The 27,039-nt window shown below is 52.4% G+C and overlaps 1 protein-coding gene across 5 annotated transcripts in view; it reads left to right on the top strand.

Moving 5' to 3' along the window:
• The window catches only part of PTPRN2 (protein tyrosine phosphatase receptor type N2), an 822,430-nt gene that overhangs the window by 536,864 nt on the left and 258,527 nt on the right, over positions 1-27,039 (top strand). For all 5 annotated transcript variants that reach the window (XM_025859126.2, XM_073888925.1, XM_073888924.1 and 2 more), the window contains one exon: positions 18,310-18,374. In XM_025859126.2, coding sequence (XP_025714911.2) covers positions 18,310-18,374 — 65 coding nt within the window. The remainder of the gene's footprint in view (positions 1-18,309; positions 18,375-27,039) is intronic.

The raw sequence follows: 27,039 nt of genomic DNA, 5'->3' as shown, positions 1-27,039 counted from the left end.
CACCAGGACCCACACACTGAAAATTGCTTGAAGATAAACATTGTATTTTAAATTACTGCAGGCAACCAGGCAGACTGGAAAAAAATCATTTGAACAAATTGAAAACTGAAATGTTGATATCAGATATTAAATTAATGTAAGTGAGATTGAAACAATATCTAATTAAAATAATTTGAAAAATGACTTGGAAATTGAAGCTGACATTAGCTTTTACCAGCCTGTCATTATTATTACCATGCAGCTAAGCTGCATTTTCGCAGAAACCCTGCCTGCTCTCGGGAGACTTCACAAGAGACCGACAGATAAAAGTCTCATTTATTTATTCGGTTATGGCTAGAACACAAGGGCTGAAGAACCTTTCTTGGGGACCTGAGGTGTGGGGTTTGACAAATCGACCTTTCAGTTTCCAAGGAGAGAATGCTTTCCAGACCCTCCGCTCCAATGGGGACTTTTGCATTTGAGGCTGGAACGTGTTCGGTGTCTTCAGTTTTTACAGAGCTTTAAAAAGAAAAAAAAAAACCCAAATTTGGAATGGCAAAGAAAGTGAAGGAGAAGCGTCCCTGCTGCGGTGACCACTGACAAGTGGACAGCTGTGTGGTCGCGGCTCGTCAGCAGGGTCTGTGCAGGGACACGGGGCGTGCGTGCCCAGGAGCTGTGTGGAGAGTTGGCTGGGAGTCTGTCGTGAGGCCCTCTCGCACCTCCTGGGTGCAAATGGGACAACACTGACGATGCTCCTTTCATGCTTCTCTAACATCTGCTTCCAGAGCCGTCCTCACATCTCTGTTTCATGAATAAGAGATCATTAAAGGAGAGGTTTGTCACGTGGAGACAAGTGCTCCTTCATAATCTATGGTGGAGTGAGGCGAGAAGAGGCCTCAAGCTCAGGAGTCCTGGCTCTGCTTCCCGCAGCCGTGCCCAGAACGTGGCAGCCCCAGGCAGATGCCACCCCTCGGAGGAGATGAGTCAGCTTGTGTGATAAGTGGGCACTTCGGGGCGTGGGCTTCAGATCCAGCAGCGTGCCCCGGGAGTGTTGGAGACAGACGGGGGTGGGAGGCAAGTGCAGATTGCGGGCAGGGGAGAGACCCGCGTCCACCTTCAAGTCACTCTGCAGCAGGGGTGTTGTTGGCTTTTCCTGTTCAGAGTCCAAGCAAGAGTTCCTACCCAAATTGCATGACAACTTTGAATAATCTGACAGTTTCATACACGTGTATTTATAGTTATATTTAGTGTAATATAAAATTACCAAATTACTTAATGTTTTACACACTTTATATTTAGTTTCCCACCAGGTTTTGCTCAAACCTGCATTAAAGTAGTTGCTGCTCCCTAAGCAGGGTGGTTGGGGATGGGGTGGGGGCCAGGGTTTTCCTTTTTCCATCCGTGCACTGGAAGAACAGATACGGGGCTGACTCTGTTCAGAGAACACCGTGAAATGCTGAATGCAAAGATATAGATACCATTTTAATCATATCAGGTGTCTGGCAATATGCAAATCCTTAGAGATCTTAAACCAAGTGAATAACACCACATACTGCCAGGACCAGCTCAGAATAGTAGGGAAGCCATGGCGATCCCGCCTGCCCTCCGTCTGACCTGAGGGGTGCGAGGCTGCAGCCCTGTCACCGGGTACGATCTCCTGCGTGGTCTGTGACATCTCACAAGGAGTTTCATTTGAAGTGGTCTTGAGTTGGCACGGCTCCCAGATTCCCAGAAGAAGGAAATGCAAAAGATTCTCACAGTTAAAATACCAAGAAGTAGGAACCCAGGATAAAAAATTTCGGAACATGCCGGGGAACAAGATACCGTGAGCAAAGTAAGCTGAAAGAATGAACGAAATTAAATCTCGGATGGTGTGAGTAATAGACACAGAACGTAAACTCATGTATTTTAGTTGTTTACAGAACTACAAGAGGGAGATAAAATGAGTCCTAAAAATAGCCAAAAAGTGTTTTTAAAACAATAGAATTTTTAAAAACAAAAGACATAATAGAAATTCCAAACTCAGGAGGTGAGTTTAGTGACAAGTTAGGTAAAGTTGAGGAGGGAACAGAACCAATAGATGGAACTGAGAAATTATCCAGAATGCAGCTGAGAGAGAAAGAAAAGGAAAATATAGAAAGGCAAATGCATATTTAATGTGAATTCTAGAGGAGGGGGAGGGGGCTGAGGCCATATTTGGAGAGTGTTGGTGCTGATGGAAGACACCCATCCCCAGATGCAAGATTCATAACAGCGAGACTGCAGGATGGCAAAGACAGACTCTTCACAGCAGCTGAGGGGAAAGACAGCTGTCCAGATGGAGTAGCTGCTTCTCGGCGGCCAAGGTGGAACCGGGGACGGGAGAGCGGTGTCTTCACGTTGCTGAGGCCAAAACAGTTGTCAGCCCAGAGCTGTGCCAGGAGAGGCTGTCTTCCAGCAAATGATGGCCAAAAAGAAGGAAGAAGAGAGGAAGGGAAAGAAGCACTGAATAAAGACACTTCCAAAACAGTGAGAGTTTGTCCCCAGCACATCCTCACTTAATTCTAAAAGATTTCCCACAGACAAGAGACAGTAATCCCATAAGGAAGACCTGAGATGCAGAAGGAATAACAACCAAAGAAAACATGAAATGAGGGACTACATCTAAAGAAAATAAATGGTATAGAATAGTAGTGTCCTGTGAGGCTAAAACCCAGACTGACTAAAACAGCCAACACAAAATGGTATTTTCACGGATGTGAGCATGATGGCGTGAAAGGGTTCCAAGGCCTCTGTAATTTTAGGAAGAAAGCAGAGAGCTTTATTAATTAATGGGAGTTTGTACATGTGAATTTTAAGTCTCTGGGAACCACTAAGAATTAGAAGCCCAGCACTTCTTTCAGACATAAAGACATAATAAGATGCTAGAAGTAAATTCAGGTATGTCAGAAATCACAATAACTATAAGCGAATAAAAGTTCCAATTAATAACAGAGATTTGCAGACTGGAAAACACAAATAAGTAAGTTTATAAAAGATGTAGCTAAAAGGACACAGAAAGATATATATGTATATATTTCTAACCAAGAGCAAATATTAACCGAAGGGTACTGCTCTGCTGTCCTGAATGCAGATAAAACAGACTTTAAGAAAAAAAAATTATCAGAGAAAAAGAGGATCGCAACATAACAATAGGATTTTTGACAATCGCAAACCCATGCCCTGATAAAATAGTCTATATGAGCAAGATTTGATAGAACTATGAGGAGAAAGTCAAATTCACCTCAGATGGTGTGAGTAGTAGACACAGAAGAGGTGACACACCACAGGTGATCGTGGGAGGTTTTAATACACCTCACACAGTAACCGGGAAATCAAGCAAAAAAGCCGGAAGGGCACCGAAGATCTCCGCCACATAGGTGTTGGGCTTGCGCCGGGAGAAGGTGGCCCGGCGAGCAAAGCTCCCATGCCCTTTTCACGCACACAGAACATCTCTGAAAACGGGTACCTCACAAACCTCACTCTCAGACAGCAGTGCCGTCACGTGACAGAAATGAGTAGAAGACGAATCTCACTCATGAGTCTGGAAAATTTTTTAATTGTTTTTAAAAAGCAGGGGATCAGAGAAGAACTCAGAATGGAACTCAACGGTCACAGAAATACTGGACTGTGTTTCGTACCTGGGGCTTGCAGCGAGAGTGGACTGTTGAGAGAAATTTATTGCCTTGACTGTTTATATTAGAAAGGAAGCAAGGCCTGAAGATAAGTAAGTTTTAAATTGAAGGACTTGGAAGAAGAACAACAGAACAAACCCAAACAAAGTAGAAGGGAGAACATACATGCAGAAGAAATGGCAAACCCAACAGACCAAGAGGAAAGCAAAGCAAAAGTTTTCTTCTTTGAAAAAACAGAACTGGAAACTACCTGTCATCAGTGATCAGGATAAAAGTGAGAAAAGACAGAAATAATGTTGGGAATAAGGGAGGCGTGTAAGCAGAAGAGTAACGAGGGGTCGTCATGAGCAGTGTTATGGTGATATGTTTAGAAATTTAGAGAATGGGGCCAAAATGAAGCAATAGAAAACCATAATGGTCCTAGAACGGAGGAAGAAACGGAACTAGTAGTTAAAAGTCTTCCCACAAAGAAAGTGCCAGCCCACATGCCGTATAGAAGTTGTTCCCCACGCCCAGATAAATCAGCGCCGCACCGATCAGCCCACACTGCTCCATCCCCGAGGTGTCACCCCAATACCAAAACCCCACAAACACAGCGCAGGGAAGAGAAATTAGAGACCAATTTCCCACAAAAACAGATGCACAAAGATTAAATCGAGCAATTTATTTTTCACAGTTTAAGTTCTAACATTAGAAAGATTGTGATTGACCACATTAATAGATTCAAGAACAATCACTCAGTTTTCTTGATAGATTTGGACAAAAAATTTAACATTCATTCATAATAAAAATGCTTAAAAATAAGACAGGTTTGTTAACTCGATTTAAAAAAAAAAAACAACCTACAGAAACGTCTTTCTTTATAGTGAAACATTGAAAATATTCCCTTTAGTGTCAGAAATACAGCAAGGCTGTGAGTGGTCACTGCGTTTAGTAAGGGTGCCGTAGGAGGCCCCAGCCATCATGCAGGAGAACGAAATAGAAGGTTTCATCAGAGAGGGAGGAAAAACCCATAACTGCTTACAGGCAATCTCATTATTTATTCAGACACACAAAGGAAAACCCAGATAAATTATAGTATTAGATGAGAAGGCTGCTATGTGTGAAATCATGGGCAAGAGTTAATTGCATTTCTATACTTAGAAAATACAGTTTTAAAAAGTGATCATCATTTACCATTTTAAATAATAAGGTGCCAGGAATAAATATTTATTTAAATGTACAAGACTTTTATGGAGAAAATGATAAAACTGTTAGAAGATGTGAAGGAGGCCCGAAGTGTGTGGTGAGATTTACGTCTCAGGATGAGGAGGAGCAACTCTCCCAAACCTTCAGACTCAACAAAATTTTAACAAAAATCCCAGAAGATTTGGGTTTTTTTTATTTTTTATATTCCTCTGGCAACTTGACAAGCTGATTCCAAAGGGTCCTTACTAGTAATACGAAGAGCGAGAACAGCTGGGCACCCCTGTGGAAGAACAGCAGAGTGAGAGTCTGCCTTCCTGTGAGGTTGCATGGGGGCGTCAGCCTGAAGGGCAGCGGGCGGGGGGCGCCTGGGGACCCAGACGCCGGACCCGGAGGGGAGGACACCCCCCTTCCCGAGGAACTGATGGAGTCGGCTTTGCAGACCAGGGAGAAGGACGGCCTTTTCAGTAAATTATCCTGGGAAGACTGGGTGTCCGGTTACGGAGAATACCTCTCCTCATACACAAAATCAGTTCCTGGACTTGCATGTGAAGGCAAAACTTAAATCTTCTAGAAGAAAATAGAGACTGATACCTTTACAATCTTGGAATAGAGGAGAATTTTTAAATAAGGTACCCAGAGTGCAAACCTTAAAGAAAATGATAAATTAGAGTGTATTAAAACTAGGATATTTAGGGGGGCCTGGGTGGCTCAGTCGTTAAGCGTCTGCCTTCAGCTCAGGCCATGAGCCCAGGATCCTGGGACCGAGCCTCACATTGGGCTCCTGGCTCAGCGGGGAGCCCGCTTCTCCCTCTCCCTCTGTCTCTCCCCCTGCTCGTGCTCTCTCTCTCTGTATCTCTGTGTCTCAAATGAATAAAAAAATCTCAAAAAAAAACAAAACTAGGATATTTATAGGGGCGCCTGGGTGGCTCAGTCGGTTAAGCGTCCACCTTCGGCTCAGGTCATGATCTCAGGGTCCTGGGATCGAGCCCCACATCGGGCTCCCTGCTCCGCGGGAAGCCTGCTTCTCCCTCTCCCTCTGCCCCTCCCCCAGCTCGTGCTCTCTCTCTCTCTCTCTCTCTCTCTCTCTCTCTCATATAAGTAAATAAAATTTTTAAAGAAACTACTGGGAAATTTATAAAGCCAAACCACAAACTGAGATAAACTAGTAATAACCCATACAACTGACAAAGTATTAGCATGCAGAATGTTTAAAGAACTCCTCCAAAGCAATAAGAAAAAGACAAATAATCCAGTAGAAAAATGGGCAAAAAGCACACACAAGAATTTTGCATATGAGGAAGCGTGAATGGTGAATAACACCCGAGAAGACACTGATCAGTAATCAAAGAAAAGCGCATTGAAAGCACCGTGAGACAGGATATTGCCTCCCCAGACTGGCAGCAGTGTTTAAGTCTGGCAAACTGAGGGGGCGTCTGGAGCAATGGAAACCCTTACAAGCTGAGCAAGGGAGTGGGTAATTGATGCCATCACTGTGGGACATCTGCGTTCCAGCGATTCCACCTGAGAAAAGCCAGAGTGTGTTGTGTGTCGTGTGCCGGAGACTCGGATGAGAATGCTTATGGTGGCCCCAGGTGAGAAGTGGTGGGAAGAGAGGAAGGATCAGCTGGGTTGTCCATTGGATCGGATGTTTGAAAATAGGTGATGGTGCTCTAGATGCACACGGTGCAGCCCCGTGGCGGGGCAGACGTACAGACCACATTGCCACACAAAACCTCCCAGGGCCTGGGAAACATAATTTAGCAACAGAAGCCAGTCAGAGAGAACATACATGTTATTATTCCACCTTATTACATTCAAACCCAGCAAAACTGAGCAGTAGAAACATGTGGAAAAGTCTATAGAAAAGGAAATTATGAACCCAGAATTCAGGGGAAGGAGGTCTGATGGGGAAAAGGGACCGGGGACATGAAGGGTTCACTTGACTCTACGGTTTCAGTTCTTTTTCAGGATGTAGGATTCATGGGCATTTGCTGCCATTATTCCTTACAACCAACATGTGTTTTACAAATATTCATTGGTATCTGTCTAATATTTAATTAAATATTCATATTTCTGAATTACAAATCAACAAAAAATATTTCTATCAAGAGAAAGTCATCAAGAGGTGGCTAGGGAGATCTTTTGCAGGATCCTGTGACCTGTTTAGTAAGACGATACCTATGGCACATACATAAACAAATGTGCATTTACTTTATCTGCCAAAACCACTCTGCTATTTCCTTTCTCAGCAGAGCGAGGCTTTGGTTGTGTAGAAACGAGCATTGCTGCATTGCTTCTGATGTCTTCAGCTTGGAAGTGAGTGTGCATAAGGGCAAGTTGTTTGAGATGCAGGCCTGTCTGTGGGGTCAGGCATTGGCCTCGAGCACAGTGACACACCCTCTGTCTGGCTGCCCGCCTTCTTTTGCTAGAACAGGCGAGTCCCAGCTCCCTTTACCCAGTGCCTCTGGAGACCAGAGAAGCAGAGAGAGGGCCCATTTCCAGCCAAGGACAGGACAGGGAGCACCCACCCCCCCTCTGTTTTCCCTCTTAGAATTCAGCTTTAAATGGTTTCTCTGGTCATAAATAATTGTCAGGACAGCAGTTATGTTCCAGGTTATTTTCATTCTTCCTGACAGTTAGCAAAATTAAATATCCAAATATTGTGGCAACATGTTACTTTCAGATGACTTGACTTGAAATGATTGACATCAAAACGTTTTCCCATGTTTCATGTTGTTACAGCACATTACAGATCTGTGCCCTAACCGCCAGGCCGGTCGCAAGGGCCAAAGCAAGTGACCTGCTGCCCACTGTTGTCCAGGAGTGTTTGGACAGCGACCCACTGGTTCACTTTGACACAAACAACTAAGTTCCACGTGGCTGTGAGGAAGGTGGGAGACTGATGATCTAGCAGTGCATGAGAAAACAGTTGCTTCTAGACTAGTCTTGAACCAGCGCTCAATAGCAGATCCCGTCGGAAGGGAGTTAGGAGATTCCAGGACGAATCGTTTGGGTTCCAAAACTAGAATGGCAGGGGTGAAATCGGGCTCCCGTGACAGCAATATGGCGGCAATGTATCGTCATGGTCATGGTGCATCACCGCCCCAGGGACTAAATTTGCTTATTCCTGCCATCAATCATGGGACCATTCCCTTGGCAAATAGTCCCTGGTGTCCTCCGATGTGCCCGGCGCTGTCCTGGGCACCAGGACATGGGGCTGTCCTACCATGGCTTACATCCTGGGGGAGGTGCAGAAAGAAGGGTTAGGTGGGCATTCCAGGCAATGCTGCTGTTTTATATGGGCAGCAAAAACCCCACACATGAGAATGGTGAGTCCTGTGGGTACTGAGCCCCGGAAACAAACAGCATGTGCAAAGGCCCTGAAGCAGGCTTGTACCCCAGGGGGTGTTCAAGGATAGAAGGAGCCACAGATGCCTGGGGTCGGATTGGGAAAGCCTTGCACCTACCACACGGACCCTGTGGAGTTGGGACCCCGAGGTAGGGCTTTGCAGAGAGGAGTGAAGAAATGACCTGCATCCTCCAGGGACCGCGAGTCTGCTGTGCTAGCCATCGAGGGACTGATGTGGAGGGACCCAAGGCACAGCACAAACGGAGGCCCCATGCCAGGTTTCTAATATTTAAATGTCTACATCAAGTTAACGAGCCGTTAAAAAATTTGATCTTCATACTTTGAAATACATATATTCATAATGAAAAAAGTTTGTTTAAATATGCATAGAGCTATATTTCTTATTTCTGAAAACCAGCCAAATAATAAAAGATAGCTCTATAGAATTCTTATCATGCATGTTTGGGTGTTGCACTAGCAGAGTTTGGTGAGTGAAAAAGATATGTAATTCTTAATTATTGAATATTTATTTATGAATGTCTTTTCTTCCCCTTATTTCAGAAAATCACTAATTATATTGTTTAATAAGATTTCATAAAATCTGTGCATTTAGACGGAAATGATCCAAAGGTAATTGCACAGAGTGTAAAATGTGAAGGTGTTTTCATCAAAAATACAAAATACATATGAAACTGAACATTAAAATTATGTACATATCTTTAAAAAGGTTCTTTTTCTTTAGCAATACTGATGGGTATTAAGGAGGGCATGTACTGCATGGAGCACTGGGTGTTATATGAAAACACTGAATCGTGGTCACTTCATCAAAAACTAATGATGTGCTGTATGGTGATTAACATAACATAATAAAATTTAAAAAAAAGCAATGACTCTTTAGCAATACTCAAAATGGACAATTAAAGTTATGAAACAAAATATAATAATAGATAACAAAGCTTTAAATCAAAAATATTAATAAAGAGGAATTTGTAATTCTGCATTTTGAAAGTGTAATCCAGTCGTAGTCACTGTTATAAAAATAAACTCTGTCTAGCTTCAGGACCCACATGGTTGCCGGTGGAAAGAAGCCGTGTAGCATGACTCAGGCATGTCCCGTCTAGACGGATGCACGTACACAGTGATGAGCAATAGGAATCCATCAGTATGGCACATGCTTCTCTTGCCAACCTGTAGAACTACTGTGCCAGCCCCTGAGAACTCCCAGAACCACAGACTGAGATGTGCAGAGGGTTCTGTGGATGCTCAGCATGGCTGGGAGGTGATGCTCGAGGCAAGAGTCTGTTACTTCCCGGCTCTGGGAGGTTTGACAAGGTGATTAATTTGTGTCTTCTTCCACCCGGTGTCTCTGTGGCTCAGCCGTGCCCACGCCCCAGGCCCACACCACACTGGGCAGCAGAGGACAGAGGCCGCAGAGGTGGGGCGCCCTCGCCGGGGGTCTGCCAGGGGTCCTACTGTGCCTCTGACCCTCACAGGGGGTTTGCAGGGCAGAACCCATCTGTGGGGCTGAGTGGAGAGGGGGCCGGCCCGGGACCCTGCGGAGGGGCGTGTGGCACAGCAAGAACGAGAGGGGGCTGCGGGTGCAGCCAGCCCTGTGCCCCCCCCCACCCCAGGGCATCTTGTTTGCGAGGGAGAAAGACCCCCTTCTCAAGGATGGGGCTTGCTACAGAGTGGATCCGAGAGGGTGAGGGCATGCTCTTGGTGGGCTAGGCCCAGCCTCCAGAGTGGGACAACGCAGAACTCCAAATGAGCCATGGGCATGCGTTAGCCCCAAGAATCCTTTCAAGGACCGGGGTCAGGACACCACCTGTTTGCAGGGCCTCGTGAGCAGAAAGGACTCTCAAGAAAGGACCCCTTCACGCCCCCGAGAAAGTTCGCAGCAGGAAGGCCTGGGGCCTGGTGTCCACGCGGAGCGCCCTGCAGGGCCTGGGCCTGCACCTCCCTCCGCGGTCCGTTGTGACCTCTGCCCTCCCCCACGCCCCACGACTCCCGGGCTGTACCTTCAGACCCCTTTCCTTCCCTCCCACCGTGACCGTGACCAGCTTATGCGTGGCTGCTCCTAGAGGCCATGGCCCACTTTCCCTAACTGACAGGAGTTCCTTCTACCACCTGTCGGCCTCCTCCTGGGGCTCCAGGCCAGTCAGTGATCGGGCAGGGCTCTGTCATGGGAAGCCACAGCCCCGTCCCTCTGAGAGAGAGTCTTGGGTTCCTAGGGGTAAGGGAAGTACCTGTGGCCCTGCAGGAGGGCCCTCGCCCCTCGGGAGGCCCCAGATCCAGAGGCAGGTCAGGCTGACAAGCAGTTCCCAGTGCCTCCCCTGCTGGCCCCTCCCCGTGGTCTAATGTGGTCCCCAGCCTGTCGGGGACACCGCACCACCTCCAGGCGGCCACCAAGCACACAGCAGATTAAAGGTTCTGAGAAGGCCAACAGGTATGTGTACCTGTGTTTGGCTTTATTTAGCTCTGTGTTTCCCCAACCTGTGTGAACTGAGACCCCATTTTTCACCGAATACCTGTTACCATCCGGGAGAACACAGCGTGGGAGCTGTAACTTGCCGAGATGGGCCCTCCAGCCGGCCCCTACGGTGGGAGAGGAATCATGCCCACGGGCCTCAGCCGCTGACTCGGGCTGCTTCTTAGAAAAGGTGTGTGTGAGAAAAGAATGAACTGCAATTAGGCAGAGACAGTCCCTATTTTTTTCTAATTCCTGCATAAGATGCTCTGCCCTGAGAAGATTGGGCACAGTGTTATTTCTAGGGCGGGGTCAGGGGGCCTCAGCAGGCCCCCTCACCCCATGATACTTCTCTGCCCCCACCAAAGAAAGGAGGGTGTGGGCAGGGCGGCAGAGTTCCTCGGCGGGGGTGGCGGCCACGGCACCTGCTGTGCGGGGTGGAGCGGGCCTGCTCCCCGCTCCCTGCACAGGCTCCAGCTGTGCAGCTTTCGAGGGGCCGACTCCCAGGCAAAGGGGCCCAGTAGGGCCACTCTGAGGTCCCCGAATGACCCACATGCTTCACCCCTTTCACGGATGCCCCTATGGGTATAAATGTGCGGCAGAGCGGGTGAGGATTTTGGAGGTGGAAATGTGTCCGGGTACAGATCTGTGCCCCCAGGAACAGTGGTTTCAGCTCTGCCAGCAGCGGGGCTCCCTGAAGGGGGTCAGCTTCCCCACCAGCCTCGCCTGCCCCCTGCTCCCCACTCCCTGTCTGTGTTCTTGCTAATGGAGCTCGGCCATTCAGTTGTCTGGCCCCCATTTAGATCACAGAAGGGACTTTTGCACACCCTTTCAGTTAAAATGACAAGGCCAAAGAGAGGCAAAATTACTACACTGTAGCTACTTGCTTAATTACATGGAATACTGCATAAATTGTCCAGTGCAAGGAATTATTCTGATAAATTAAAATACTAATTAAATAGGCTAGTCCAGAATTTTGAGAACATTGTAGGGTTCTGCTTCTCCAGATAATTTGCATATCCTTCATCTAGTGAATTTAATTTTAAGGGACTTCTTTTTTGTGTTTGGAAACCCTTTTTGTCTCCCGTGAAGATAAAAATAGGCTTTAGGCATCGTTCTCGGCATTATTAAAGCAGCTTCTCCCAGGTTCTCCGCCTCCCGGCCCGCCAGCCTGCTCGGGCCCACCAGCTCAGAGTCTGCGCTGGGCTGTAAAAATAACTCGGAGCTGACATTGGACAGAACGTCTGGCAGAAGCAAAGCTTTCCTTATTCCCCTGAAAATGCCTTAGCCAAAGACTGAAAAACATGGCAGTGTCCCCGTGGCATTCCAGAAAGTGGCCCTTCGCATAGACAGTGATGTGGAGGGAACCGCGTGGCTGCAGGGCAGATGCACCAGGGCCGTGGCCCAAGGGCCTGGTGGCGGCAGCGCATGAGGCACAGGGCAAGGCCGAGGATCTTCATGTTGCAATTCCACCCCGCGGAGGGGATTCTGAAAGGAGGAAACTCACGCGGCTGGGGGCACCCCCGGAGCAGATCCTGTGAGACAGTGAGTGCCCGAGGATAGCATTGAGAAGGGTGTCTGGGGGGCCTGGGGGCTGCAGAGTGCCAAGACCACTGGGTCTGCTCTCACGTCAGGTGCATTTGAGCAAAAAGAAGCAAAGAATGGCTGTCTGTAGGACGCGTCATGTGCCGTCTGTAGGAAAAGCACGGGGTCGTGCGGGGCTTGGCCTCTACCAGTAAGAACAACAAAACAGAGAAGATGTGACCCCAAGACTGAGAAGGGATGGAAGAGCACGGGCCACAGGCGCCACGGCCCCCGGCTGCCCACAGGGGCCTGCAGACGTGGCAGGAAACCCACCACGAAGTCTCCTCGGAAGCGTGGGGGGTGGGGCTCCCAGAATGTGGTGTCACCGCAGGTCTGGAAGGAGTTCTCAGACAGGCGGTGCACACGGCCTCGGGTTCTCTCTGAAGCAACGTGCCCAACGCTCTTCATCCCCTTTGTGGCGGAGCCCACCGTGGCATCGAGGGGGGCCCTGGAACCAGGATGGCGTCCAGAGGACACCGGGCTGCCCATGATCTCCTGTGGGAAACATGAGGAAATGTGGACAGAGGAGCATTATGGGGTAGATTCACCTCCTGTTGAACAACTGTAGCCAAGTGTAGAATGTGAGGGTTGATATCAATCTGAAAGATGGGTCCACACCACCGGACCGTGGCTGGGTCCATCCTGTTGTGCGTGTGTGCGTGCGTGCGCACACACCCATGCACGTGGAGGACAGTCCGGAGGCCCGCGTTCGGGACGGCTGACTGACACTCTGCATTCTGGGTGAAGAATCTGTAGGATGGAGGAATGGGCTAGATGTCGCAGCATCAATTATCACAGGGACAGACGTAATGTCCTGAGGTGACAGTGATGGGCCACCTGCCTGTCCAGTCCATCATGAGTGCACTGCCGGCGAGGCTCACTCAAGGACTCTCCCAGACTTTCCCAGGGAGCCCCCCCAGTCACCGTGATCCCACTGGGCTGACACTGGCTGGGCCACATCTGGAGCAGCGTGGTCACATCTGGAGGCCCCTCTCAGTGAACCTTGGGCACGTTGTTGCTGCATCCTGCCTCATGGGAGGCCCTCTGATAGCCTCTCAGCTCGCCAGGGCTCGCCCACTCACCGCCCGCCCAACAACTGGCACGCCACCCAGCCGCACACGGAGAGCACTAGATGGATGGATGGATGGATTGATGGGCGGACGATTTAGCAGACAGACACTAATTCTCTCTTCAATAGCACTTCAACCTGGCTAATCCTAAAAACTACCTAGTGATGAGGGATGGAAGCAAATTTTTAGGAAATATAGATTATCAGACCCACCTCTTGATTTTCTGATTCAAAGGTATGGAAAGGCCAGGAAACAATGGTTTTACCGAGATGTGAAGTTGAGGAATCTCAAGTCCTCACTATGAGTGGCGGACGGAGCAGGAGACCCCGAGGGAAAGCAGCAGAGAGAGCAGGTGCGTCACGCAGAAGAGGACGGGCGTCCCTGTGGCTCACAGGGCAAGCGAAGCTCAGACCAGGGGGTTCAGGGAGACAGTGACGCTGACACAGAAGCCAGACCTTAACCCAGGCCACCCGGCACATTCGCTGGTGTTGGGCCTCTGCAGCAAACAGAAGCAGCGTCAATCAACATTGATTGTATTGGAGACCAGAGGTTATTGGCATTTTGGAGCAGTGAGCAAACAGACGGTGGCTGCTACGCATTCGGTAAAGCAAGTAATAAACTGTTGCCGTGTGCCAAGCTGGGGTGTGCACAGCACCGTCATCCTCCCCGCTGCTCGGGAAGTGAAGCTTCTGATGCAGTTTCCGTAGGGGAAACTGAGGCCAGGTGAGGCGAAGTAACGTGCACGGGACCACAGCCGGTCTGACCGCAGACGTGGTGGAAGACGTGGTGGAAACCGCCCTGCGGCGTGGCTGGTAGTGACCCACGAAGGGGGTCAGTAGGTGCTCCTGAGCCGCGTGTGTGGCTCCAGGCTCTGGCCTGGAGAGAAGCTCTCCTGAGAACAGGTTCGCGTAGGACTTAGAAGCATAAACTGGGGAAATGTTGTTGGACAAGAAGCGGCAGGCTGCCCTGTCCGTGCCGAGTTTGGGGCCAGCAGCTCCGCATGATTTCTGTGTCTTTCTGAGGGTGGAGACCGGTGGCCCACGGAAGCAGTGAGGCCAGCCCAGGGCACCCAGCGTGCAGAGGCCCCGCTCAGCCAGAGGCGGCAGGCTGGGGGCCGTCACGGGACGGCAGTCCCCCAGGGGCAGGTGTGGCCGCGGACGGAGCACAGAGAAGGGGGATGGGGACAGCAGGGTGCCCAGGGGAGCCTGACAGTCCTGGGAGCCTCAGCGTGGTGCAGGGCTCTCCCGAGGCTTGAGGGGACCCGTGCCGGGAGGCTCCCAGCCCCCTCAGCGCCATGGCTCCACAGGGGCCTACCTGTGCTGCTGGGGCTCCGGGTGACCCCGGTTCTCTCCTTGGCCTGCCTACCGGCCCACTGGCAGGGTGTGGAGTCGGAACAGGTCAGCCTGCAGGTGTCACTGGGCGTGACTGGTCTTGAGCTGGGGCCGGGGGGTGCCCACAAACGCACATGTTGAAACGCTACCCCGGTCTGACTGTGTTTGGAGATATGGGGAGAGTAAGGATCAACCGAGGTCACAAGGGTGGGGTCCCAATCCAGCAGGGTTGGGGTCTGCATAAGAAGAGGGAGAGAGAGCCCCTCCATCACGTGCAAGTGGACTCCTGGGAGGCAGCGGTATGCAAGCTGGGAAGGGGGTCCTCACCAGACACCCACCCCGCCGTGCCCTCCCCCCAGACGCGCAGCCCCCCGCGCTGTGGGTCCGCACCGCCTGAGTCAGACCTGCCCACGGCTCTGGGCAGTGCCACCCACTGGGCTTCCTCAGTTTCCCCATTTCTGAAATGGAGACCACGCCAGATCTAAATTGCAGCTGGTTCTAAGGATTAACGAGGTTGGTATGAGCAGCGCGCGTCCTCAGTACCTGGCAGGCCACAGTCTTACTGCTGTTTTTATTATGGTCATTTGGTTATTTGGACTTGGACGTACACTCTGGTTGGGTTAGTTCGGGACGGTGAGCCAGCCCCTGCACCTTTACTACTAGAAAACCTTTACTACTGTGGAAGCAGCGTCATTTCCATGGCTCAGGTTGTTTGGCTCCAGTGCTGATTGGTGTGAACTGAGTGAACTCCGTTGTAAAAGGTCAGGCAGCTTTGAGAGGCCCTGGGGTGGTGGCATCTCCTGAGCCGGGGAAGCAGGTGCCGCTGCCCCACGGCTTCACCGAGTCTCAGAGGCCATGACTTTGCTTTACGACAAAGCGAAGACCACGATGACACAGTAATGTGATACTTTCTGATCACCAGGGTCACTTTGTGCACACCAGTGCGCTGTCCCAGAGCCCAGATCCGCTTGTGCAGACGGCAGACACACATTTGAGCACAGCCCTGGGTCGGGCTTTCCCTGATCCATTTCCCAACACGGTGCCCATGGTCTTCCGTCCGTGTTGGTGACACAGTGTTTCGCAGAGAGCCTGCCGGGCAGCCGATGTCCCTTCCAGAACTTTCTGGAGCTGGTCGGAAGGTGGCAGTGGAAAACCGTCTGGTAGGAGTGGGAAGGCGTAGGCCTCTGCATGTGGGTTCTGATGCCCAGCGTGCACGGTGCCGTGTCCATGCGTGAGGCAGTCAGGGAATCACGACGCATCGGTCCCTAACCTGGGCACAGAGTTCTCCACAGCGGGGCTGGAGCCGGTTTTCTCCGCTTACTGGGGCTCATTGCCATGTTTCTAGAGATTTTGTGAGCCAGTTGTGAAAAATGACATTTTACACACATTTAAGTGACGTTGAAAACAGAAGGACCCGGTACCTGGCTCATTCACTACATTTTACTGTTCTCTGCACACTTGAGCATTTGCATCCCTGTTTGTGGGCGGTGGGAAAACAGGGTAACCACGTGGCACCCACACCACGGCTCGACAGTTCCTGGGCGTATGGTGAGCCCACACAGCGCGGCTCGAAGATGTGCGTGGCTGTGAGCGGGAGTCCCCGGGAAGGTCTCTGGCACCTGGGGGCTTGGTGCTTGGCAGGTGATGCTGCGTCCAGCGAGCTGAGGTCAGCAGTGCATTTCTGGTGCGGGGAAAGGGCCTGCCCGAGGGCCTGGGGCTCAGAGGAGTGCCTAGGCCTGAGGGACTGGTCGGCAAGCCTGCGTGCGTCCACGGAGACATGAGGGGAGGGCTTGTCTGCTCTGCGGGAGGGTCCGAACTTCCCCGGCAAACCCGTGAACGAGCAGGCATTTGGGCAGAGAACCGCCAGCATTCGGCCTCCTGTTGGTGCGGGTGGAGACATGCCCGCCGCCTCGACAGGACGTTTCCTTGGAACACAACCAGGACGGTTTCCTTAAGGAGGGTCCCGGCAGCCTCCTCACTGGGGGGCAGGTGGAGCCCCCGGCCACCCAGCGTGGAGGTCTCCGCCTGCCCCCTTGGAGCAGGTTTGCTGACTCTGGGAGTGCATTCCCTACGTTGCTGTGGTTGGGCCGGCTGGAATACCTGTCACTGCTCTGTGGCAACCAATGGAGTACTTTTTAAATTATATTTTCATGTGCTTTCTGTTCTTCAGCCTATTTAAGAGTTCACTATTATTCCCCCCAAAAGTAGCTTGCCATTCAGCAAAACGTTTCCTTTGTTCACAGAAGAACATTAAAATCGATTGCTTTGTACTGTCTCTCTTGAAGACTGCTCTCCATTCAGGGTTTCCATTTGGGCCGCCGCTTCACCACGCCCCACCCCCTGCTCCCGCACCCGAGCGTGAGGCTCTGAACCAGACAGGGGTGTGTTTGCCTCATCCTTTCAGAGTGTGGGGATGATTACCTGCATGTAAAAATAATGTGCGTTTGTTCAAAGGGGAAAACTTTCTAGAAGACAACGAAAGGCCCCCAGATGAGGCAGGCGGGCTGTAAGGGGATCTCATTCACATCCCTGCACAAGATAGAACGCCATCACCCCAATTAATGGGGGGGACGCAGTAAGAGGTGGAGTAATCGATGTTTTCTTGGTCTCGTTCGGCATTAACCACAATGGCAAGGCACTCTGCATTCTTTTTTTTATTTTTTTATTGTTCTGTTAATCACCATACATCACATCATTAGTTTTTGATGCAGTGTTCCATGATTCATTGCTTGTGCATAACACCCAGTGCTCCATGCAGAACGTGCCCTCCTTAATACCCATCACCAGGCTAACCCATCCCCCAGCCCCCTCCCCTCTAGAACCCTCAGTTTGTTTCTCAGAGTCCATAGTCTCTCAAGGTTCGAAGGCACTCTCCATTCTTAGGGTCTGCAATAAAACTCTGTTTTTCCTGGTTTTCATTTCCAAAGTGACATGGGCTTTATCCGGAAGACTATTTCTACAGATTGAGCCAAGGTCAATTGCTCTGTGACACCACTTCTTTTCGACAGAGTGGGGGCAGGTGGGTTTGCGGTGCTGCCATTAGGATTACTGAGCTTTCATTTACATCTGCTAATTGTTTCCAGAGCTCATTTCTCTTGGTCTGATTTGGAGGGTAATTCATCCTCTGCAAGTCTTCCTCATTCTAAGTCAGGAGCACATGAGGACGAGGCTTGTACTGGAGCTAAACTGTCGTGGAATGTCTCCTCTAGGGGACGGGTAGCACAGAGAACAGCTCTGAGCACCACAGAGGTGCATGCACACACTCGGGCTTGCCGTCCAGTGAGTCTTTCTTGTGCGCTCGGGACGCTAGTTAATGAAACCCATTTCCCAATGATAACACACTGAATAACCAGCATATCATTCGAAAGTAAGACTCTACCGTCTGCAAAGAATGTCCACGTACTATGTCTCATGCACTTTTCACAACAGTTCTGTGGGTTCCCTGGGATAACGTTTGTGGATGAAGCTGAAGGCCCGCAGGAAGGCCGTCCCCGTGCATCGCCTCCAGTGGGGAGCAGGGCCTCACGCTCAGGTGCACCAGCCAGACTGGCTTCCAGCTTGGCGGCTGAATCAGGCCGTCCGCGCAGTGACTTAACGGAATGTTTCCCAGTAGAGGGGAATGCTCAGGGTGACTTGAGAACAATTAGCTCTGCACGCTGACCCTGTACTTCTTAACTTTTCCTCACAGTTGACAACAAGGACAAACTGGAAAAGGCGTCTGGACTGAAAATTCTTCACGCTGGAAGCGGGTCGGTGAGTAGTGGAGGGTTGCCCTCCGAGATGCGCGTGGTTGGCAGCCAGGGGGCAGGCCCGCGGACAGGCCAGGTGACGGCATGCTGACTTAGGGGAGGCCAGTTGGCTGGTTCCTCGTGTGGCTTGAACGCACCCGTTCGCGGTGCCCGGCTAATGTGACGCTGGTTTGAGTTGCCTTTGAACCCATCATAGGTCAGTTTTTCTCCCTGAGAAAAAACAGTCCTGCGTCAGGAAAACATTGCTATTCAGAGAACACATGCTTCCTTTTCAGAGGTTTTGTAATTGCTACATGTGTAGGCACGAGCCAGTGAGGGAGGTTCTTCTCTTCTCGGGGGAGTCGGCAGACTCGTTTGGGTTAGGGCGCCATGCACGCGTGAAGGCTCTGTGGCATGACTTCGTCCAACAGCGGTGGTGCCCTCACGTGGCCGTGTTGGTTTCAGAGACAGGCACTTGACCAAATGCTCCATCAGCGATTAAAGCTGATGTCAGTCACCTCCAGGAAGCCGGGCCGATGCTTGCGTTCCCCGTCTTGGGGCAATTTAATGAATTGTAGGCAGAAGAGCGGACGTGGTTCCTCGCAGGAGTGGTATGTGGGCCCGCGTAAGGCAGCGCAGACCGAGACCAATCGTGCCATTGCGCTTGAGAGTTTAGATTTCACGGCACTCGGGATTACAGATAATTAGCTCTTACGGGGCAGCTTATTTATGAGTACTCCCTGCTCCCCAAGAGACATCCTCCACAGAGCCACTCAGAGACGAGCTGCTTTCTCGGGGAATCTCCTATTCGGCAGCCAGAGTCCTGGCCCTTGAAGTAGGAACGTGCTTAATTAGTTGTTCTCCACAGCCTGGCTCCAGTGCTTCCTGAGCGGTAGGTGGGTAGGAATAGTCTTGCGGGGAATGCGGCCTGTGCCGTGCACTCTGTTGCAGGGATGTGGCGGGCGGAGTGCAGGGGGCCCGGCGGAAGCTCGTCGGCAAAGACCTGACAGGACCGAGACTCTGCTGGTTTGGTGCTCTCCCTGCCCACCGGCTGGGGCCAGAGCATGGAGCGTGCATCAGGCCGGGACATCCCACTCTGCCCCACTGCAGCGGGTGGTGCTCTTGGCAGGTAGTGAGCGCAGTGGGGGCGGGGAGGCCGGAGAGCGGCCGAAGCCCGGGGAAGGCGCGGTGGCCGGTGACAGAAAGGCCCCGACAGGGCGGCGGGTCGGAGTTGTGATGGAAGGTTCTGGATGTGCTGCCCCCGCTTTCCTGTCCTGTCCCGTCCTCGTCAGGTGGGAACCCCTTCTGGTGCCACGTGGTTCCCATGGCAGGTGGCCGGGGAGAGCGTCCCCAATGCTGCTGGCCAAGAAAGCTCTGGCTCCGCGAGTCCTCTGCCCACGAGGGTCCGTGGGCCACGTGGGAGGCTGGCTGCGCTGCCCCGGGGGTGTGTACTGTGGGGCCAGCCCCCGAAGCCCCAGGGCTCCTCTTCCAAGGGAAACATGGCCTCCCGTGGTTTCGGGACAAAGAGGACCCGCCAGGGCTGAGGCCACGGGCTGGCTGCCGTGGAGCGCGACCTTCCCAGAAGCGTGACAGCAAACACTGTCCTCCGTGAAACCTGAGCTGTGGCCTGTTGAGGACTCGGAGGGTCTGGGAGCTGCAACTTCATGTCCTCGCTCCTCCCCAGCGTCTGGGCCAAACCCTGTTCCCGCGGCCCCTGCCTCCCTCCCGCTGGTCTGCTCGCCTGTCCAAAGCCTCTGCCCCCGAGCTGTGAGGTGAGGCCCTCCTCCCCCAGGCTCCATTCTCCCCACAGGACTCCGTGTCCTCTGTTGTCCAAGGAGGTGCTTGCAGTCTCCACCTCGCAGGGTCACTGGCTTGCGGCCCCTCACAGCCGGCCCTGGCACCATCCGATGTCCACTTCCCACAAGGCCACTCTCCCAGGTTCTGCCCCCCCCGGGGGGTGCACGTGGTCCTCCTGTGGACAAGAGCCCACGCCCAAGCCCGCCCCACACCCGGGGCCTGTGTGAAGCCGCAGACTTCTGAGAGCAAGTGTAACAGCTCCCTCACGTCACGTCTTTATTTCTTCATTCCTTTTGGAATCTGGAGATTACCCTTCCTTTTCTTTGGTCTTAGTTGTGTGTGGTTTTAAGTGGATGTATTTTCTTTAGTGTTTCCATGTGTCTACACTGAGAGGCGCCTACCCTGTGCAGTTTGGCAGTCCACTCATTCATCCTAACGATATGCACTAAGCGCCTACTGTGTACCGGGCACTGTTTAAGGACCGGTCTCAGCAGCGAACAGAGAGACAAACCTCCCACCTGTGGAGCTCCCCTTTCCCTGGAAGCTGGGGTCCACTGAGGGTTAAGGTTCACCGTCTCCTCTCAAGACAAAGTGGCCTCGTCACCTGCATTGGGTTTTGTCGGAGGTGAGCAAGCCATCTCTGTCCGTTCCGGGTGACGAGCTTCACACCAAGGTCTGGAGAGCCTCACACCGTCGCTTTTTCTTGACCTACAAATGCGCTCACCCTCACCTCCCTGGACCTCCACCAGAATCACTACCTCTTTCATGCATCCCCCGTCCGTCCACAAATAGGGAGCACGGCTGCATGTTGTCTGGAACATCCATGCTTTAGTGTGAATGTGTGTCTTCTTCCATGTGCCCCCCCATTTCTGGGTTGCGGGCGTGTCTCCCTGGCTTTGCTATCCCCTCCTTGCCGACAGACTGCAAACTCACTACCAGCAGACCACAGACAAACACTCAACACCACCAGACGGTCATGTCCAAGGATGCTCACTTGCCCAGAACACTGACTTTAAAGTTCTCCTTCCACGGCCGCCCCCAGGTGTTTGTGCACCATGCACCCGCCACCCTCAGTCTGTGGTCCTGACGTGCGCTGCACGGGGCAGAGCCCTGCGCCCTCCTGCGTCTGAACCACCAGCTGGAATGAGTGTTTGGGTCTCCCCAGGTGTGAGAGGTACCGGCTCTGCCCTTGCTGGTTCCTGCAGTTTATACACCAGGCCCCCCTTCTCTGGCTCGCTACTGTCAGCAAACAAACACACTGGGTATTTTCCATGTTGTTGAATAAAAACCCCTTGACACCAGATGGTATCTCTGACCCCAGATCCCTTCACAGCAAAACCCTTCATTCAACATGTGTGCGTACCCCCCACCCAGCACCGCACCCGATTGCTCCCGTCAGCCCGGTCAGGACTTGAAGGTCCCGCCCTCAGCGCCGTCTGATGCGTGGTTGCCACAAGGACTGAGCTTCCTTGTCCTCGTGGCGGTCCAGCTGGTTTTTGAAACTCTGGCCATGCGGAGGGCCCTGCTCTGCCCCCGGGTCTCCGACTGCCCCCAGGTACAGTCTTTTCATTCACCTTGTACTGTCTCCCCAGGGCTCACTTATTCAAGAATGGTGACCCCAAATTTAGATCTCCAGACAGATGCGCTCACTGTGCCCCACTCGGCCCCGCATTTCTGCACTCGGAGGTCTGCACAGAGTGGGCAAAGCAGGACGCTTGATTTCCCTGCCAGCCCATCTCTGTCCCCAAGCATCCCTGTCGGTCACACCACACCATCTACGCACCGGATTGGCCCAACTCACGGAGACTTGAGTTGCACTTAGATTGTGATGATGACTGTTCAGAAAATTGAAGGAATCGCCCTCTGCTCATTCTGGATGTCCACCCTTCTCACCCGGGTGGGGGGTCTGCCTCAGTGGATGGGCTGCTGGTGATGCGGTGGGTGGGGCGGCGGCCCTGGGTCCCGGGGTGGGGGTGGGGAATGCCAGCAAGCCCACCACCACAGCGCTGGCTCCTTCCTTTCCACCCACCTGATCGTTTGCCCTCAGGTCCCCGATCGGAACCTGGACATGGGGGCTCACCTACCACACCCCCTGGGAGCCCCTCTGTCTTGTCAGCAGCCCCAGGGCTTCCTTGGTGCGCCAGGGGTTTGGAGACCAGCTTGGCGGTATTCCCTCACCTGGAAGTTGACTGAGGTCGTTCTGGTGGGTTCCCCAGCCCAGGACCCCCGCGTCCCCCTGGACTTCTGCCAAACCCATCCACATTCAGAAGCCACTCTGGACAGAGGCTAGTAGATTGGGAGCCAGTTTTGGAAAGTGAAAATGGGAACAAAGGGGGCAAGTGGAGGTATTTCTAGAAAGCTAAGGATGTCTGTTTCTCTAATGTTAACTGCCTCACGCAGTGTTCAACCTGATTTTGACCATTCCGATTTTTTTGAAATGTATTTGATACGAGCATCCCCACCACTTCCTGAGTCCGCATGCGCAGTGGAGGGTGATTGCCAGGAGCTCGGCAGAGTCTCTCTCCCCGTCACTTATGACTCACGCACGTGGTGACAGAACGCAGCGTTAAAGCCCTCTAAGCCAAAGGGAACTATCTCGAAACAAAATGTAAGGAAATGAACAGTTTACAGTATACCCACACGTTCCTAATAGATTGGGGGTATTTTGACGTATTTCAGGATCTGATTTCTGACATCTTGAAAGTTGTTTGCATTTTCTTCAAATTAATGAAGTCCTATTTCTTCCAAATATTATAATATTATAAGAAAAACTCAGATATTTAGAAGGAAGATAATCTAGGTGATTGTCACAGGAGGGCAGACCCATGAGTCTAGCTCCCACAAGTGCTTCTGAAATAAGAATTACTCTCTGATCTCTTGATGGCGTGATGAACATACAGCTGCATCTCAGTGGGAGAATAGCTGGCCCACGAGGCTCAGAAACCCAGCGAGGGGACATAGGAGGCCGCACCCTTCACCACACAGCGGTCCTGGTTCAGACCGAGTGCCACGGGTCAGCCACAGGGCGGCTGCCCTGGGTGGTCATGAGCCCCCCGTCACCCGGCAGATTCATGGGGAAGAGGGATGGCCATCTGTTCGGATTCCAAAAAAAGGAAATCTTTCCATCTAGTGTAGGGAGGGGAAAGTTTTCCTCAAGCCTCCTAGGCTCCCTGGCTGGGTCCGGCAGTTAAACCGACAAAGACAGATGAGCGGGAGAAGAGCACACAGATATCTTCAGTACAAGGTGCACAGGACATGGGAGCATAAGGAGAGGAAGACCCAAGGAAACAGACCCCAGTCTTTTATGCTGGATTTGATGCGGGGTGGACCGTCGTGGGGAACACGGCAGGTGAAGGAGTGTGCGGGAAGGGCAGTACGCGGGGAGACTGAGGGATCCTGCTCCATGTCGCTCTGTCTAGGAGATACGGGCACTCCCTTCCTCTGGCTCCAGGGAGGGCACCTGTCTCATGAGGGTCTTGTGAGCTGCCTCAGGGAGAAGGGGTCGTCAGAGAGACCCTCCTGCTCTGGCACCATCTCTAACTCCGTCAGCTTGAGATCTTTCTATGTCAGGCACCATAGTTGGGGGAAGCGTGTCCTGAGCCCCATCCTCAGTGCAGTGTGATGTTAGGCATGCTTTTCTTTTCTTTTATTCTATTTTATTCTATTTTATTTTATTTTATTTTGAGAGAGGAGTGGGGGTGGGTAGGGAGGAACAGAGGGAGAGAGGATCTCAAGCAGACTCTGCTTTGAGTGCGGAGCCCGACGCAGGGCTCCATCTCACCACCCGGAGAGCACAGCCTGAGCCGAAATCAAGAGTCGGACCCTGAGCCGACTGCTCCACGCGGGCGCCCCTCGGTGTGGTTTTCATATACGTCTTCCAAGGGACCTGGGGTGTGAGCGTCTTGTTCGAGTGAGGGTGGTGAGGGGTGGGCCCCACTCTCTGTGCTTCCCTTGTTTCCCTTCTCGGGCCCCTGGGCACGATTTTGTTCAAAGAAAGCATTCTCTGGCCAAGACTAGGTTGATCCCAAAAGTTCCTTAAAAGTCTGTGAATCGACAGTCTTGCTCCTACCCCTGGAATTAGTGGGCATTCTCCGCGTGATGGGCAGTGCTGTGCGGCATGACGGATGTTTGAGGTCTCAGTGCACCGCTGCCTGTGGACAGAGACCACGTCCAGGGGCCTCTGGGAGGCACATGCTCAGAGGCCCTGCTCCCGGGGTCCGGTCGGACCCAGGAGATGACTTGACACGGAGGGACCTTCATCCACAGTGTGAAGAGACCAGGAGGGTAAACTTCCCCAAGGCAGAGGTGGGGGAAGAGCTCCACAGGTGGTCGGGTGGAGGGGAAGCTGTCGTGTCGTCGCTGGCGCGGGGACCCGAGACTGAGGCTGGCTCAGTGCGTGTGCAGTTTTGTGTCACTGTATCTCTGATACCACTCTTTGCAATTTTAACTAAGAAAAGACATGCGACCAAAGTATGGGAGTCCACATTCACGCGTACAAATATGCGAGGACACGGGAGGAAACCCCACCGCGCTTGAACGCCCCAGGCTCCTGACCTCTGGACCCTGCAGACTGCTGTAGGGAATGCTGCAAACAGCTCAAGAGTCACGTATTTGTGGACATTTTCCGTGGCTCCATGTCGTGCACAGGGAGGATATCAAGAGTCATTTAAAATATCGCTGGTGTTTGGGGCGCCTGGGTGGCTCAGTCGGTTAAGCGTCTGCCTTCAGCTCAGGTCATGATCCCAGGGTCGTGGGATCGAGCCCCGCATCGGGCTCCCTGCTCGGCGGGGAGTCTGCTTCTCCCTCTGACCCTCTTCCCTCTCGTGCTCTCTCTCTCTCTCTCATTCTCTCTCTCTCAAATAAATAAATAAAATCTTTAAAAAAAAATTAAAAAATAAAATATCGCTGGTGTTTGGATCAAGGCACATACTTGGAAATCCAAGGGGAAGAGCACTGGGTGTGGGTGTGTGGAGGAGGCCGGGAGGGCGGACGGCGGGCTCTGACCGGAGGCTGGGGAGCCTAACGTGGAGTGGTGGGCGCTCATCCGTGGGTGAGGATGGGTGCCGTCAGAACGGAGCAGCGGACTCCAGTCTCTGAGACAAAGGACGGTAGCACGTGAGGGAAAGTGGAATGGCAGGAGAAGGTGGGGATTCAGGGTGGATGGGGCCTCTCGGGCAGAGACTGTGAGTTGAATTTGAGATGCTGGTCTTGAGTTTTGGAGGGTCCATGATATATTCCTCAGCTGGCGTGGCCTCCCGTGGCTCCCCCTTGGCTCCTCTCCGCCAGCCCTCAGGCTGGCACGGGGACACCGACTGTCACGGGCCCCCCGAGAGCCCAGGGCTAACCTCGGAACCTCTCTCCAGAAACACACGCACACCCCCCTATGCACGCCAGCTCGGTCCCAGGGAATGTGTGGCGTCCCTGCCCAGTTCCCATCCGGTGACCCAGAAGCCATGGCCGAATGTCTGCCGGGGCTCCGGGTGCGCTGCAGAGATCTGGGCCCTTCACAGTTGTCCTCGGGTTGGGTTATTCTAATCTGCATTTCGAGATGGAGAAAATGGAACTTTTTTCCTCCTAGATGCAAAAAGTGCATTGGTCCTGAGGGAAGCCTGTTTTCTTGTAAACGTTCTTCATTTGTGTTTGACATGGGAGCTCTGCATGGAAATATTGGCAGGGCCTGCCCAGTGGCCCCCAGATGAGGTGTTCCGAGTTTCACTGGACGGGCCACTGGAGTTTCCGTGGCTTCCCCCCGCCACGCAGTCCTCACTGCCGCTCCCCATCCTGTGTTCTTCTTTCTCAAAAGTGGAGAAAATCACACAGAAGTGTGTTTGATAGAATTAATGGCACTCGACATACTGACAGATACGAGTTTATTATGAAACAACATCTCTTCCTTCTGAAATGCTATATAAAGTACCACATCGTGTGGGCCACAAATGTCTTTTCAATACTTTTTGTGATTTAAAGGCAGGAGAGGCGCCATGTGATGTGGCAGTTGCTATAGTGACAAATTCAATTTTTATTCAATATCAGTGTAAATAGTCATGTAAGATGAAATAAGGAAGTTTGCCGGTGGCTCCTCCCCTCCGCCCCCCCCACCCACCCCTTCCCCCCCCCCCCCCCCTCCCTCCCACCCCCCCCTCCCCCCCACCCCCTCCTCGTGCCCTCAGCTGCATTTCTGTGGAGGCCTGCCTGGCACGGGTCTCCTCACAGGCTGTTGTCTAGGCCGGGACTGGATGGTGTCCCCGTAAGAAGTGGGGGTCCGTCTCAGTAAAGTGTAAGATTGTCCCTGTAGCTTCCTCCACAGAACTGGTTAGTGCGGCCTCAGAAGTTAATTCTCATTTAAAAAACTAAACTCTAGATACACTCCTGACAGCCCTCAGAAGGTAATAGTTCAGAAACCCTTTTTAAGGCTCAATGGTAAGAACTGGAATTGCTTGAAAGAGAGTGAAGAAGACCGGAGGGAACTTCCACCAACCCAAACCTTGTCCGGCTCCTCACAGCACAGCCCCCCGGCCGCAGTCACGCGCAGCTCAAGGAGACCAAACGAGAGGCCGCGGAATGGGGCGCCCGTGGGGTCCGGCCGGGCGGTCCCACTCCCAAGCCCGGCTCTTAGTCCCTAAGTGGCGCCGCACCAGCCTGAAACCCGGAAGCCCCGGGTCCTGCCTTCAGGTGAAAGGGACCTGGTGGCCCCTGCCGCGCGGACCTGCGTCCCCTGTGGGACGGCCCCACAGCAGGCTTCTCGTCCCCAAAGACAGACCAGCGTCCACCTGAGATCCCACAGCGGCTGCGGCCGAGCCCCCGGCTCCTGCCCGGGTTCCGGGAGGACATGCACGAAGAGCGGTGCCTTCGTGTGCTGGGGAGCCTGCACCGCAGACCAGTGGCCCAGACCC

Source organism: Callorhinus ursinus, unplaced genomic scaffold (assembly GCF_003265705.2).
Source record: "Callorhinus ursinus isolate GAN/ISIS: 27379988/994484 unplaced genomic scaffold, GSC_fseal_2.0 scaffold99, whole genome shotgun sequence".
NCBI lineage: Eukaryota > Metazoa > Chordata > Mammalia > Carnivora > Otariidae > Callorhinus > Callorhinus ursinus.
The sequence above is the reverse complement of the archived record's forward strand: the minus strand, read 5'-3'. Positions and strand labels throughout refer to the sequence as shown.